At 54.3% G+C, this 15,936-nt stretch overlaps 1 protein-coding gene across 1 annotated transcript; it reads left to right on the forward strand.

Annotated features, from left to right (window-relative positions):
* The first annotated feature begins 9,123 nt into the window (after positions 1-9,123).
* LOC135978091 (RING finger protein 112-like) lies at positions 9,124-10,461 on the forward strand. Its single transcript, XM_065579143.1, has 2 exons — positions 9,124-9,866; positions 10,056-10,461. The coding sequence occupies exons 1-2, from the start codon at positions 9,777-9,779 to the stop codon at positions 10,443-10,445; spliced, it is 480 nt and encodes a 159-aa protein (XP_065435215.1). The 5' UTR covers positions 9,124-9,776; the 3' UTR covers positions 10,446-10,461.
* The last annotated feature ends 5,475 nt before the right edge of the window (positions 10,462-15,936 follow it).

Consider the following 15,936-nt stretch of genomic DNA (forward strand, 5'->3'; position numbering starts at 1 on the left):
AATGGTCCTAAGTTTGCATCTGCTGGGGAGAATGGCACCGTAACTAGGTTGCATCCAGTTAGTGTCTTAGCAAAATCCCAGAGACCAGACAATTCTGGTGCTTGTATTTGGCCTGTTGCTCATGTGTGGTTGGAGAAGGGTGTAACAACTCTGTCTGATCAGGGTGATACCCTAGCCAGGGCACAAGGAGAGCAGAAAGGTAATTTGGTTGTGGTACCTACGGACAGTTTAACAACTTGTAGCAAAAAGGAAAAAATTCCTAAGCTTGTGTGTGGCAAAGAGAAGGGAAATATTTCTAACCTTTTATCAAGGAAGTCTATGGGTTCGCCTGAAAGGGGATTGTGTAGAGATCTGCCTGATGGGCCAAAGGTGATCCTGAATGTAAGTAAGACCCAGACAGAGTCTGTTGTTGCTCAGGAAAGTGTTCCTTTAGAGCAAGCCCTAGGTGAAGAGGGTAAGGGCAGAATTTCTGTGAGGGGTGAATTGCTGCTTAGAAAAGCTCCTGGAGAAAGGAATCCTCATGGTATTCGGTGCAAGCAGTTCCCTGCAACTGAAGGGTGTGAGAGTGATTTAATCAAGGAAGTTTCAGTTCCTAGCAGCCAAAAATTGTCTGTTGTGAATGGATCCACTGACTTTCCTTTTAAAAGATCCAGTGTGGGTAGCTTTGAGAAGGTCTCAGAGGAAGTAAAAGTTGTTAAGGAATTGAGGCAGCCCTATAACCAAGTGCCTGTGTGGGGCCAACCTGTTGGGGAGACAATGGTGTTGGAACAGGAATGTCTCCTTTCTGATTCTTTAAATGAGCAGTTTGTGCTTCAGGGTTTGAGGACAGATTTGGTTACTGATGTGTCAGAGCAGAGCAGTTTTATGGCTGAATGCTTGAGGATGCGGGGGAGAGCGAGCAAAGTCTCACCCGCAGACTCTTTGGATTTGTGTGGTATCTCTTTAAGGCAGAGTCCAGCCTTGGAAATGATAGCAGTTAAGGATGTGAAAACTGGTGGACTGGCTGTGGTCTGGGGTAGTGCAAATTACTTGCCTGGCTGGGAAAGGGAGGACTTGGTAATAGCTGTTAGCACAGAGGGCCCACCCCATCAGCCAGTGAATTCTGTTAAGCAAGAGAAATCAGGGTTTGATCCTGCAGGACAAGGAGGAAAGAGAAAACTGAATTTTGCAAAGGGAAGCCACAGGTTAACCCTAAAATGCCCAAACTCCAATGGTATTGAGCCAAAGGTGTGGCATGACAAACATGATTGTAGATGGACACTTGCAATGAACTTGTTGTTATTGCTAAATTTTGTAATGAATGTGTTGCTATTGCCACAAACTGTAAAAATATACAATCTGCCTAATCTTTTGGAGAATCCCTTGAACATGTTAAAAGGAATACATGAGAACACACGTTATGTTAAAAGGCCTTGTTACACTGGGGTTTCACAGTTAATGCCTATAAACAATATGGGAACTTTTCACAAGGGAAAAGGCATTCCAGACCTAATGTGCTGTATGAAAAGGAAGACTGAGGCACACTACCATATTGCTTTCATGGCTAAATGCCAAGATTCCTGTACTATGAAGAACATTAATATCTGCATTTATTCGATGTTAATTGGGTTCCAAACATTTGCCCGAGCTTGTATGGATAAAGTAGCTGTTTTCTTTAGCTCTTGGCAAGATCACATGACACATACAGGAACCATGCTGCCAGAGCAGATCCAATCCACTATTGTTCTAACTAAGTTTTACCTTGAGTTTGTAAAGAGGTTCAATCATGTGGTTGAACATGATTTTGATAAACCATTTCTGTTACACACTGGTATGGCTCCTACCCCAATACTAGCTGTAGTGAGACAGAACCCAGGATGGGGAGCTCTTGGGATGCAGTCAGTGATGTTTGTGTCATCCCTTCCTGCATCAATTTTGCGTTGGGGGTGTGACGTTATTGACATAAACTGGGACCGTATAGATCATTGTTGCAACCAAGGTCCTGTAGTGGCACGCAAATCTTGTATAAAGGGGGTCAAATGGGGTGCCTAGGACAAGGTTATGGTTTACTGGTTATGATTATGCTGTCTATATGTGTGTATCAATTTTGTAGTTGAAGTTATAAATATTGGCTCTATACTGTCTGTATGGCAAACTTATGCTATGCTTCTGGGTGACATCCCAGACAAGCTGAGATTAGCTCTGCCTAGCCTGCTTGATGGCCCATTAAGGACCATCAGCTATACAATGGACCCATTGAGAGAAGGCAGATACGCCTTGTAACTCAGCAAAGTATGCAGGGACTGGCCCATGTGACTCCAGACTCCATTTTGCTGTAATTTTCCACAGTAAGAACAAAGAGGTGTTCTTACACCTGGAAGAGACTATATAAGGCTGATGCCTCATCTCCATCTGGTCTTCAATCCTGCTTCTTACTTCTGGAGGAACTTTGCTACAAACTGAAGCTCTGAACAAAGGACTGAGGACCCATCCCGGCTGGGGATGTATTCCAGAGACTTGATTTGAACCTGCAGTTTATTCCATCGCTGCTGCAAGCCTGAACCAAGAACTTTGCCATTACTGTATGTAATTGATTCCATTTAACCAATTCTAACTCTCATCTCTGTCTTTTTCCTTTTATGAATAAACCTTTAGATTTTAGATTCTAAAGGATTGGCAACAGCGTGATTTGTGGGTAAGATCTGATTTGTATATTGACCTGGGTCTGGGGCTTGGTCCTTTGGGATCAGGAGAACCTTTTTCTTTTACTGGGGTATTGGTTTTCATAACCATTTGTCCCCATAACGAGTGGCACTGGTGGTAATACTGGGAAACTGGAGTGTCTAAGGAGATTGCTTGTGAGACTTGCGGTTAGCCAGTGGGATGAGACCGAAGTTTTAGTCTGGCTGGTTTGGTTTGCCTTAGAGGTGGAAGAACCCCGGCCTTGGGCTGTAACTGCCCTGTTTGAGCAATTTGTCCTGAGTTGGCACTCTCGGTTGGGTCCCGCCAGAACCGCATTGTCACAACTCCCTAGAGAATACTCTCACAGGAGAGGCTAACGAGGATGACCACAACCCTCCTACACCTCCCTTCAGCAAAGAGCGTCGGCTAGTCTCAGAGAGACGGCGCCGCTCATTCTCTTTGCATCCAGCGAGATGATCAGACTGTCAGTGGCTCACACAGAGAGGAAAGGGGAGGGAAGATGGGTTCACACACTCCTAGACCCAGGTAGCTTCCTTGCCGGACGATGCCAGGCCGAGTCAGCCCACCGTGAGTCAGATCTCCTAAAAGATCCTCTAGTTACCGGGCTTGTGTTAGAGTAGTTCTGGTCACGAGCCAAAAGACTTCGCAGAGTACTCTGGGCATCTTCTGGTAACTCTCAATTCGCACTGGTGTTTACACACACACACACACACACACACACACACACACACACACACACACACACACCCCCAAGGCCTCTATTTCCAAATACCACGATGCATCTGTACCTTATGTCCAGACTCAATACACTATGAGGCGGTAACAACCCCTCTTGAGGCGGTAACAACCCCTCAGCACAGGTGCATACCTATGCATTTTTTATATGCATATGGGGTCGGCCAAACTAACAGGTCCCAGAACCACATACAACTACCTTATTGGGGGCGGCAAAACAATGCCCCAGAACCGCTCTGCATCTGATCTTGCTGCACAGTCAATAAGTTCGGATGGCGTGAGCCCAACAGGGACAGACGGCTCCACGGACAGTCCTTCCTTGACACCCCAATAGAGATTTTAAAAGGTCTCTTACCTCTATTGTGGCGCCATGGGGTTCGAAGGGGAACGATCCGTAGCAGCTGCCGGTACCTCTGCAGGCGTTGTCATCCCGGACGAGCCCCCAAATTCATAGAATCATAGAATATCAGAGTTGGAAGGGACCTCAAGAGGTCATCTAGTCCAACCCCCTACTCAAAGCAGGACCAATTCCCAGCTAAATCATCCCAGCCAGGGCTTTGTCAAGCCGGGCCTTAAAAACCTCCAAGGAAGGAGACTCCACCACCTCCCTAGGTAACGCATTCCAGTGTTTCACCACCCTCCTAGTGAAATAGTTTTTCCTGATTTCCAACCTGGACCTCCCCCACTGCAACTTGAGACCATTGCTCCTTGTTCTGTCGTCTGCCACCACTGAGAACAGCCGAGCTCCATCCTCTTTGGAACCCCCCTTCAGGTAGTTGAAGGCTGCTATCAAATCCCCCCTCATTCTTCTTTTCTGGAGACTAAACAATCCCAGTTCCCTCAGCCTCTCCTCATAAGTCATGTGCTCCAGACCCCTAATCATTTTTGTTGCCCTCCGCTGGACTCTTTCCAATTTTTCCACATCCTTCTTGTAGTGTGGGGCCCAAAACTGGACACAGTATTCCAGATGAGGCCTCACCAATGTCGAATAAAGGGGAACGATCACGTTCCTCGATCTGCTGGCAATGCCCCTACTTATACAGCCCAAAATGCCGTTAGCCTTCTTGGCAACAAGAGCACACTGTTGACTCATATCTAGCTTCTCGTCCACTGTGTCCCCTAGGTCCTTTTCTGCAGAACTGCTACCTAGCCATTCGGTCCCTAGTCTGTAGCAGTGCATGGGATTCTTCCGTCCTAAGTGCAGGACTCTGCAATTGTCCTTGTTGAACCTCATCAGGTTTTTTTCAGCCCAATCCTCTAATTTGTCTAGGTCCCTCTGTATCCGATCCCTACCCTCTAGTGTATCTACCATGCCTCCTAGTTTAGTGTCATCTGCAAACTTGCTGAGAGTGCAGTCCACACCATCCTCCAGATCATTAATAAAGATATTAAACAAAACCGGCCCCAGGACCGACCCTTGGGGCACTCCACTTGAAACCGGCTGCCAACTAGACATGGAGCCATTGATCACTACCCGTTGAGCCCGACGATCTAGCCAGCTTTCTATCCACCTTACAGTCCATTCATCCAGCCCATACTTCTTTAACTTGGCGGCAAGAATACTGTGGGAGACCGTATCAAAAGCTTTGCTAAAGTCAAGGAATAACACATCCACTGCTTTCCCCTCATCCACAGAGCCAGTTATCTCATCATAGAAGGCAATTAGGTTAGTCAGGCACGACTTCCCCTTCGTGAATCCATGCTGACTGTTCCTGATCACTTTCCTCTCCTCTAAATGTTTCATAATTGATTCCTTGAGGACCTGCTCCATGATTTTTCCAGGGACTGAGGTGAGGCTGACTGGCCTGTAGTTCCCCGGATCCTCCTTCTTCCCTTTTTTAAAGATGGGCACTACATTAGCCTTTTTCCAGTCATCTGGGACCTCCCCCGATCGCCATGAGTTTTCAAAAATAATGGCTAATGGCTCTGCAATCTCACCCGCCAACTCCTTTAGCACCCTCGGATGCAGCGCATCCGGCCCCATGGACTTGTGCACGTCCAGTTTTTCTAAATAGTCCCGAAACACTTCTTTCTCCACAGAGGGTTGGTCACCTTCTCCCCATGCTGTACTGCCCAGTGCAGCAATCTGGGAGCTGACCTTGTGCGTGAAGACAGAGGCAAAAAAATCATTGAGTACATTAGCTTTTTCCACATCCTCGGTCACTAGGTTGCCTCCCTTATTCAGTAAGGGGCCCACACTTTCCTTGATTTTCTTCTTGTTGCTAACATACCTGAAGAAACCCTTCTTGTTACTCTTAACATCTCTTGCTAACTGCAACTCCAAGTGTGATTTGGCCTTCCTGATTTCACTCCTGCACGCCTGAGCAATATTTTTATACTCCTCCCTGGTCATTTGTCCAATCTTCCACTTCTTGTAAGCTTCTTTTTTGCGTTTAAGATCAGCAAGGATTTCACTGTTTAGCCAAGCTGGTCGCCTGCCATATTTACTATTCTTTCTACACATCGGGATGGTTTGTTCCTGCAACCTCAATAAGGATTCTTTAAAATACAGCCAGCTCTCCCTGGACCCCTTTGCCCTTCATGTTATTCTCCCAGGGGATCCTGCCCATCTGTTCCCTGAGGGAGTCAAAGTCTGCTTTTCTGAAGTCCAGGGTCCGTATTCTGCTGCTCTCCTTTCTTCCTTGTGTCAGGATCCTGAACTCGACCATCTCATGGTCACTGCCTCCCAGGTTCCCATCCACTTTTGCTTCCCCTACTAGTTCTTCCCTGTTTGTGAGCAGCAGGTCAAGAAAAGCTTTGCCCCTAGTTGGTTCCTCCAGCACTTGCACCAGGAAATTGTCCCCTACACTTTCCAAAAATTTCCTGGATTGCCTGTGCACCGCTGTATTGCTCTCCCAGCGGATATCAGGGTGATTAAAGTCTCCCATGAGAACCAGGGCCTGCGATCTAGCAACTTCTGCTAGTTGCCAGAAGAAAGCCTCATCCACCTCATCCCCCTGGTCTGGTGGTCTATAGCAGACTCCAACCACGACATCACCCTTGTTGCTCCCACTTCTCAACTTTATCCAGAGACTCTCAGGTTTTTCTGTAGTTTCATACCGGAGCTCTGAGCAGTCATACTCCTCTCTTATATACAACGCAACTCCCCCACCTTTTCTGCCCTGCCTGTCCTTCCTGAACAGTTTATATCCATCCATGACAGTACTCCAGTCATGTGAGTTGTCCCACCAAGTCTCTGTTATTCCAATCACATCATAGTTCCCTGACTGTGCCAGGACTTCCAGTTCTCCCTGCTTGTTTCCCAGGCTTCTTGCATTTGTGTATAGGCACTTAAGATAACTCCTTGATCGTCCCTCTTTCTCAGCATGAGACAGGAGTCCTCCCCTGCGCTCTCCTGCTTGTGCTTCCTCCCAGGATCCCATTTCCCCACTTACCTCAGGGCTTTGGTCTCCTTCCCCCGGTGAACCTAGTTTAAAGCCCTCCTCACTAGGTTAGCCAGCCTGCTGGTGAAGATGCTCTTCCCTCTCTTCGTGGAGAGGGGGAGCCCGTCTCTGCCTAGCACTCCTTCTTCTTGGAACACCATCCCATGGTCGAAGAATCAAAGCCTTCTCTCCGACACCACCTGCGTAGCCATTCGTTGACTTCCACGATTCGACGGTCTCTACCCCGGCCTTTTCCTTGCACAGGGAGGATGGACGAGAACACCACTTGTGCCTCAAATCCTTTATCCTTCTTCCCAGAGCCACGTAGTCTGCAGTGATCCGCTCAAGGTCATTCTTGGCAGTATCATTGGTGCCCACGTGGAGAAGCAGGAAGGGGTAGCGATCCGAGGGCTTCATGAGTCTCGGCAGTCTCTCAGTCACATCGTGTATCCTAGCTCCTGGCAAGCAGCAGACCTCTCGGTTTTCCCGGTCGGGGCGGCAGATAGATGACTCAGTCCCCCCTGAGGAGGGAATCCCCGACCACCACCACCCTCCTCCTCCTCTTGGGAGTGGTGGTCGTGGAACCCCCATCCCTAGGACAGTGCATCTTTTGCCTTCCAATTGGTGGAGTCTCCTTCTGCTCCCTTCCCTCAGATGGGTCATCTAGTCCACTCTCCGCATTAGTACCTGTAGAGAGAACATGGAAACGATTGCTCACCTGTATCTCCATTGCTGGTGCATGGACGCTCCTCTTTCTCCTTCTGGAGGTCACATGCTGCCAAACCTCCTCACAATCCTTCTGTCCCTGCTGCGCCTGCTCTGAATCTTCAGAACATTGTGGCCGTAGAAGTATCTCCTGACGTCTGTCCAGGAAATCTTCATTTTCCCTTATGCAACACAGAGTCGACACTCGTTTCTCCAGCCCTCGAACCTTCTCTTCCAACATGGAGACCAGCTTGCACTTTGTACAGACAAAGTCGCTTCTGTCCTGTGGAAGAAAGACAAACATGGCACAACCTGTGCAGGTTACAACAGCTGATCGCTCACCTCCCATATCACCGTCCTCTTAAGAGCTTCCTCAACTGTTGCGGGAACTACTCAGAGAAACCTGCAGATGGAAGCCTCAGTGCGCTCTCCCCACACGAAATCCCAGGCAAACTCCCGCTGTTAGCCTCTGCTGTTCGCCGCTCAGCTGGTTCGCTGCTGACTGCCCTTATATACCAGTCAGGCCCACTCAAGGCCCACCTGGAACAAAGCACTCCCAATTCACACTTTTCAAACAAACAAGCAAGCAATCAAGCACACGGTCAAACTGACCAACTGTCCCAGCAGCAGGCACTCAGATACTCACCAACACAGCCCCCCTAATGCAGCACTTAGCGTACCTCCTCTTGGACAGCTCCCAGGCAAACTCCCGCTGTTAGCCTCTGCTGTTCGCCGCTCAGCTGGTTCGCTGCTGACTGCCCTTATATACCAGTCAGGCCCACTCGAGGCCCACCAACACAGCCCCCCTAATGCAGCACTTAGCGTACCTCCTCTTGGACAGCTCCCAGGCAAACTCCCGCTGTTAGCCTCTGCTGTTCGCCGCTCAGCTGGTTCGCTGCTGACTGCCCTTATATACCAGTCAGGCCCACTCAAGGCCCACCAACACCCCCCCCAATGCAGCACTTAGCATACCTCCTCTCGGACAGCTCCCAGGCAAACTCCCGCTGTTAGCCTCTGCTGTTCGCCGCTCAGCTGGCGATTGTCGGAGAATTGTCGGAGAATAACAGAGTTCTCACTTTTTGTTTGGGTATAGCAAGTCAGATACTTTATTTTCTTTAACAATTGCATAGAGGGAAAGAGCTAAACAGGTCTCTCTACAGGTAAACAATTACAGCAAACCTTTATACCTTTCATTACAAACAATAATAAGCAACAGCTGCATTTTGTTTATACATAGGCCATTTTAATATCTTATTTTTCTCACTTGTTTTAACTCTAGTCTACATACAATATTTTCTACACATTATCTACACAAGGTCGCAACAACTTCTCACACAGTTCTTTCCCACTCGCCTCACACAATCCTCGCGTCTACAAATCTCACGTTATTAAAGTTACAGTTAGCCTAACTCTTGCTAACAAACTGTCATGCAGTGCAATCCCCTTCCTGTCAGTTCTTTCTCTGCTTCCACAATAGATAAGAAGGTTGTGTGGGGATAGATAGATAGATAGATATGAGGGAGTGTAGGGGGATAGATGGATGGATAGATAGATAGATGATGAGGTGTGTGGGGATAGATAGATAGAGGGGGTGTGTGGGGATAGATAGATAGATCGATAGATAGAGGGGGTGTGTGGGGATAGATAGATAGATAGATTAGATAGAGGTGGTGTATTAGGAAGAATGGGGAGAAGGTGAGTGTCCAAAAGGACACATAGGTTGATTGATTTACAGCGGGGTCACCGAGATCAGAATCCAGCCCTGACCCCATCGACGTCAGTCAATAAATAACCCGGTCCTGGCCCCTGCGCCCCGAGCTACCCCCTGCATCGCTCAGTGACAAATTTCATTGGCTTTCATTTTCAACAAGTAGGAGAAAAATTGATTTTCATATTTTGTGTTTGTTTTAAAGATTTTCTCCTCCCCTGATACAGTCCGTATGTGTAGAGGGGACAATTTTGGGTGATTCCCCTCATTTCCCCACTGATTTGAAAACAATACAAAGGGGTTAGGGAGGTCTGAAAGCCCAAATCCCAGTCCGACAGTTTTCAGTTCATTCTCAGCCCAGGTCCACCCGCCATTGGCCAATTGCACTAGGGGGCCAGGAGGGGGCACCACAAAGGGGGCACCAGTGGGGCACCAGTGGGGGGGTGACAGCAGCAAGCAGGGTCCTGGAGGAATTAGGAGAAGGTGGTGAGTGGGGGAAGGGGGGCTCCCAGTTCAGAGGGGATCCCATCCCCACCCCTACCCTTTTCCCTCTCCCACCACAGATGGCGGAGATGGCAGAGATGAGAGAGAAGGCAAACAGAAAAGCAGTAGAAGCTGCCAGGAGGGAATATGAACAATTTGTGCAGCAGCTGGTGAGTGCAGAGGGGCTGCGGGTTGGGAGTGAGGGGCACCGACAGGACTGACGGGGGGCAGGGCTGGGCTAGCAGGGGGCTGTAGGTTGGAGTTGAGGGGGCTACAGGTGTGTGAGGCAGAAGTTCCCCCTGTGGCTGGGTAATGCTAGTTCCCGTCCCTCATGGACGATCTCGCCCCCCTCCCGGCAGGACCGTGGCCACCAGAGCATGAGCAGCTGTCTGAGAGTGAAGCCCCTGGAGATGAAGCGACGCCAGGAGGGGAAACGCCAGGAGCTGCTGGAGCGCTGCCGGGGGGAGCTGCGGGGCGAGGACCCCCAGAAACAGGCGGCCCTGGAGGAGCTGAAGCAGGAGCTGGACAAGCAGATGGACGAGTTCCTGTCGGCCTACGGGCAGCGCTTTAAAGTGAAGAAGGCCGAGTGGTTGGGCCTGTACATTGGGCCATCGCCAGCTGCCAACTCGCGCCGGGCACGGGCTCCCCCCCACTGGCCCGCGCACCTGCCAATCAGCAAACGGCTCCGGCCCATTGGCTGCCCCTTCAGGAGATGGGACGGGGGAAGCAAGAGATTCTGGGACTTGTAGTTTTATGTACCCAGTGGAGGAGAAGAGGGAGCTGTGGCGCTTATGGGGGGGGTCTAGTGGTTGGACCAGAGCCCTGGGGTAGCAGGGGGCTCCGGGGGCTATTTAAAGTGCCGGGGCTCCAGCTACCTCTGCTGCCTCGGTCCTCTAAATAGCCGCGAGAGCCCCGCAGCTTCCCCAGGGCTCCGGCAGCTATTTAAAGGGCCAAGGTGGTAGAAGCAGGGGGGCCCCTGCCCTACCTGCAGCCAGCCCCTGCTGCACCCCCTGCCCTGCCTCCAGCCCCGCACCCCCTGCCCCCACCAGCCCATCTCCAGCCAGCCCCTGCCTGCAGCCAGCCCGGCACCCGCTGCCTGCAGCCAGCCCCTGCTGCACCCCCTGCAACAGCGAGAATGATTCACCACAGGAACAAGCTACCAAGGAAAGTGGTGAATTCGCCCTCTCTTGCTGTCATTTAATGAAGACTAGATGCCTTTCTGGAATGTGTTTGCCCCCAAAGTAGCTATGGTGTCATACAGGAGGCCTGTGACATGCAGGGGGTCAGATTACATGCTCTAATGGTCTCTTCTGGCCATCAAGTCTACTAATTTCTGAAAAACTGAGTGTAGCATTGGGAGCAGCGTCTGAGGTTTTACTGTCTAGTCGGCTTGCTTCCTAGAATGAACACGCCTTGAGTGGGGTGATCCACAGGGAGTAGCTCAAAGCTCCCAGGTGCCTGGCCAGGGGCAGGACATTAGCACAGCAAGGGAGGGGCGTGGCAGTGACATCACAAAGGCCTTTTGCAGGACCTCAGACTATTGGTCAAAGGTGGTGACCTCACAGAGAGATGCTGACATCAGCCAGGCAGGACAGAGGCGAGTGGCCCGGGAAACCTCAGAGACTCCTGTGGCTTTGCTTCAGCAAGTCTCTGTCTCGAGGTCTCTCTTTGAGGACTGAGAGAACATTCGAGTTCACGTACGTGAGCGGCAGGAGGAACCTCTGTTGAGTTTTCTCCTTCCCTTTTAGTGATTTGTACTAGAAAGCAGACGTCCCTGTGTAGAAGGTAAGAGCCTCCTCGAGGTTTGAAACCTGTTCAGTCTGATCCATCGGGTGAGAGTTGAATTCTAGGCATGGAAAACACAAGCTTGAGGAGGCAGAATTTTATTCCGCACCTGGGATTTTGTCCCTTAGAATCACTGGGGACATTGGGGTTTGTCCTTTTTGTTTCACCTTTTCCTCCAGCCCTCCCTCCTTTCTTTTCTTCTCTTGCTTCTTTTGTCCTTTCCCCTGTTCCCCTCCTAACACCAGGGTGTGTGTGTTTGTGTGTCGCGGGGGAGTGCTCTGCAGCTCCCACGGTGGGAGGTCCACCCGAAAATGTGGGGCTGAAATAGTGCCCCGGCAGTGATCCCCACCAGTAGCGTAGCTAAGGGCGGTGCAGGGGAAGCAGCCACTTCCCCTCAGCACATTTTCCAAAAGTGGCGCCTTAGTCAGGGGTTACCATGGCGCCAGCGGGCGGGGCCCACGCTCTGCTCTGAAGCTTGGCCTTCCCTGTCAGGCGCTGACCTCCTGCACGCAAATTCAAGATCCGATGGTTAGTTTGAAAATCAGGGCTCTTGGGTCCTATTCCCAACTCTGCCACTGACTGGCTGTGTGACCTAAGACAAGTCAATTCTCCTTTCTCAACCTTAGCTTCTCCCTCTTTCAAGTAGGGATAATAATGATCCGCTCCTACTTACCTCACAGTGGGTGGAGGATGGAGATCCATTGGAGAGTGTCACTAGGAGGAGTGCATAATATGAGGTGTCCTATCACATTTACTCAGATCAGAGTGTGACATAATAGAATAGCTGAAATAGTTGATTTTATTTGTATTTTTTTATTTTGAAATTGATAAGAGCAGCAACTACTTAGCTCAGACTGAAGCATCTTATCTAATTTTCGAGATCTAAGTGTCTCCTCTTGGTGTGCGAGGAGACAATTTAACACACTGTGACAAACAGGAGATGCTTTTGTTTTGCAAGAAAATCTTTTTGCAAAGAACTTTCATCCCACTTGTTATGAGTTCAAGAAACAAACTGGTTTAGTCTGAATGGGATTTTCTGACAGAAACGGTTTCAATGAAATTTCCCCACCATCTTGATTCCAGGGCTCTATCCCTGCCCAGGGGTGAAAGGAACTTAAAGGATTTACCATTACGCCGGAGTCCTGAGCGGGGGTGTAGCCTCAACCGGAAGAGGCGGGGCCTTTCAAGATTTAAAGGCCCAGGGGCTCCGGCTGTGGCTGGGAGCCCCAGGGCCTTTAAATCACCCCGGAGCTACCAGTTGCAGAGGCGGCTGGGAGCCGCGGAGCTCTGGGCCCTTTAAATCACCGCGGGAGACCGGCTGCCGGAGCTCCAGCGGCGCTTTAAAGGACCCAGGGCTCCCCACAGCGGCTGGAGCCCTGGGCCCTTTAAATCTCCGCCGCGGAAGCCGGTCCAGTCCGGCATGGCGTACTGGCTCTTGCCGCTCCGCTGTACCGGACCGGACTGGTTTACTTTCCCCTCTGCCGTGCTTCTGGGCGGTTTGTTGTCCATTAGAACAGGAGTCAGGACTGGTGGCTTCTCTTTCTGGCTCTGCCACCGCCTTGCTGTCTATGCGCGGTGCTCGGCAGGGGCTGGGGCCGGGGGCGCGGGGCCGGGGGCTGGCGCGGTGCTGGGCCAGCGGTACGGGCACTTGGCCGGGGGCTGGCGCGGTGCTCGGATGAGGGCCGGGGCCGGGGGCGGTGCTGGGCCGGGGCCCGGGGCCGGCGCAGTGCTGGGCCGGGGGCCGGGCCGGGGGCCGGCGCGGTGCTCAGCCGGGGGCCGGGGCCGGTGCGGTGCTCGGCCGGGGGCCAGTGCGGTGCTGGGCCGGGTGCCGGGCCAGAGGCCGGCGCAGTGCTCGGCCGGGGGCCGGCGCAGTGCTGGGCTGGCGGTGCGGGCACTTGGCCGGGGGCCGGCGCGGTGCTGGGCCGGCGGTGCGGGCACTTGGCCGGAGGCTGGCGTGGTGCTCGGCCGGGGGCCGGGCCAGTAGCCGGTGTGATGCTCAGCCAGGGGCCGGGGCCGGCATGGTGCTGGACAGGGGACGGCGCGGTGCTGCACCGGGGGCCGGGCACTTGGCTGGGGGCCAGCGCGGTGCTCGGCTGCGAGCCGGGCGGGGGCCGGCGCGGTGCTCGGCCGGGGGCCGGCGCGGAGCTATGCCGGCGGTTCGGGCACTTGGCTGGGGGCCAGCACGGTGCTCGGCCGGGGGCCGGGCCGGGGGCGCGGGCACTTGGCCAGGGGCCGGTGCGGTGCTGGGCCGGTGCCGGCGCGGTGCTGGGCTGGGGGCCGTGCCGGGGGCGCGGGGCCGGGGGCCGGCGCGGTGCTGGGCCGACGGTGCAGACACTTGGCTGGGGGCTGGCGCGGTGCTCAGCCGGGAGCCATGCCGGGGGCCGGTGTGGTGCTCGGCCGGGAGCCGTGCCGGGGGCTGGCGCGGTGCTCGGCCGGGGGCCGGTGCGGTGCTGGCCGGGGGACCGGTGCGGTGCTCGGCCGGGGGCGGGGGCACTTGGCCGGGGGGCCGGCGTGGTGTTCGGCCGGAGCTGGGGCTGGGTGCGCAGGCACTTGTCTGGGGGCCGGGGGCCGGTGCCGGCGCGGTGCTGGGCCGTGGGCCGGGCCGTGGGCCGGCACGGTGCTCGGCCAGGGGCCGGCGCGGTGCTGGGCCAGCGGTGTGGACACTTGGCTGGGGGCTGGCGCTGTGCTCGGCAGGGAGCCGTGCCGGGGGCTGGCGCGGTGCACGGCCGGGGGCCAGTGCGGTGCTGCGCCGGGGGCCGTGCCGGGGGCGCGGGGCCGGGGGGCCGGCGCGGTGCTGGGCCGGCGGTGTGGACACTTGGCTGGGGCCTGGCGCGGTGCTCGGCAGGGAGCCATGCCGGGGGCTGGCGCGGTGCTTGGCCGGGGGCCAGCGCGATGCTGCACCGGGGGCCGGGGCCGGCGTGGTTCTTGGCCGAGCAATTCTCCCAGCACTTTCCAATAGTGGGAAAGTATGAAATCCCCGTTTGACTGCTGGGGACAGAGCCAGAGACGGGGGAGCAACTTGCCCAAAGTCCCACAGGAAAAGGAAAACAACCAGCAGTGGAACCAACAGGAAACCCAGCAATGGAACTCTGGAGTCCTGGTTCTCAGTCCCCTGGTCCAGTCACTCCAGCGGAGCACACTCCCTCTCAAAGCCGGGGGAGTGGACATGGGGGCCTGGTTGTAATTGCCAGCTGTGGGAGGGAGTGTGCAGCAGTGGTTAGCGAAGGGGCCTGGAAAGAAGGCCTGCTGGGTCCCATCCATTCTTCTGACACTTGGTGTGACCCTGTGCCAGTAGCTTCCCCTCCCAGGCCTGGTTCTCATCAGTGGGGTTGGGGTCGCAGTCCCGACAGCCCAGGGGGGTTGGGAGGCTCCAGGAAGGTGTGTAAAGTGCAGGGATGTCGGGATCCCAGAGGCGCTGTCACCCCTGCACTAGGGCGGTGTTCTGCACCCCCTGCTGCTGGCCGAGTTTCTCTGTCCCTTGGTAATAAGACAGACTCTTGTTTTCACAGCCAGCCGATCGCCCCGTGCCATCACCCTGCCTGCTTCCTGGGCAGGGACCTCCTCAGCTCACCACCACCCTCTCCAGCCTGCCTTGGGCTTGGAGAGAGAGGAGAAGGGCGAGGGACGACCCTGAACATCCTCCAACCATCTCTCCGTCACCAGAGCAAGTGAGTGGCATTAGGGTTCCTCGGGGGCGTCCCCTGTCTGTCTGGGGAGAGGCAGAAAGAGGGGGAGAGAATCTCTCCCAAAGGAGATTGGATTTGCAAACAGCCCCCAGGACCCCCTCGCTCTCAGACCGGGAAAGGGCTTCTCCAGAGCCGTCTCCAGTGTGTTTGGCAAGGTCCCAGCAATGGGGCTCCCAGCCCTTCCCTTGTGGGAGACTGTTCCCCAGGCTGAGAGTCTGTGAGCTGGGCCAGACCCAGTGAGCTGCTGAGCATGGAAATCAATGGGAACCGAGGGGGCCCTGGCCTTGCTATGCCTAGGGACTTTGAAGTGGGGAATGGTTTCCCAGGAGAAGTCCAGACTCCTGGGTTCAGGGCCGGGTTTAGCAAGTGCGGGGCCCGATTCCTGGGGCGGCACTTCGGATTGCTGGCTGGGGGAGGTGGCCCCGCGGGGCTGCCACACTCTGGACGGCGCTCTGGCCAGGAATGCAGCGCCACGGGGCTTGCCGCGGTCCGGCCGGCGGTCTGGCCGGGGTCGTGGAGCTGCAGGGCTGTTGCGGTCCGGCTGGGGCTGCGGGGCCACGGGGCTGGCCGGAGCTGCAGCCAGGGTCGCAGGGCCATGGGGCAGCCATGTTCTGGCCGGAGCTCCTGCCGGGCTCGCGGAGCTGCCGTGCTCCGCCGGAGCTCCAGCCGGGGTCACGGGGTCACAGGGCTGCCGCGCTCCGGCCTGGGTCGCGGGGCCACGGGGCTGCCACGCTCCGCCGGAGCTCCAGCCGGGAGAGTGGGGCCGCGG

Source organism: Chrysemys picta, unplaced genomic scaffold, assembly GCF_011386835.1.
Source record: "Chrysemys picta bellii isolate R12L10 unplaced genomic scaffold, ASM1138683v2 scaf112, whole genome shotgun sequence".
Taxonomy (NCBI): domain Eukaryota; kingdom Metazoa; phylum Chordata; order Testudines; family Emydidae; genus Chrysemys; species Chrysemys picta.

Excerpts from the sequence above, each read along its gene's own strand:
- LOC135978091 (XM_065579143.1), top strand. The coding sequence starts at position 9,777 with ATGGCGGAGATGGCAGAGATGAGAGAGAAGGCAAACAGAAAAGCAGTA. Across the intron at positions 9,867-10,055 it reads AACAATTTGTGCAGCAGCTG|GACCGTGGCCACCAGAGCAT; the intron begins GTGAGTGCAGAG and ends CCCTCCCGGCAG.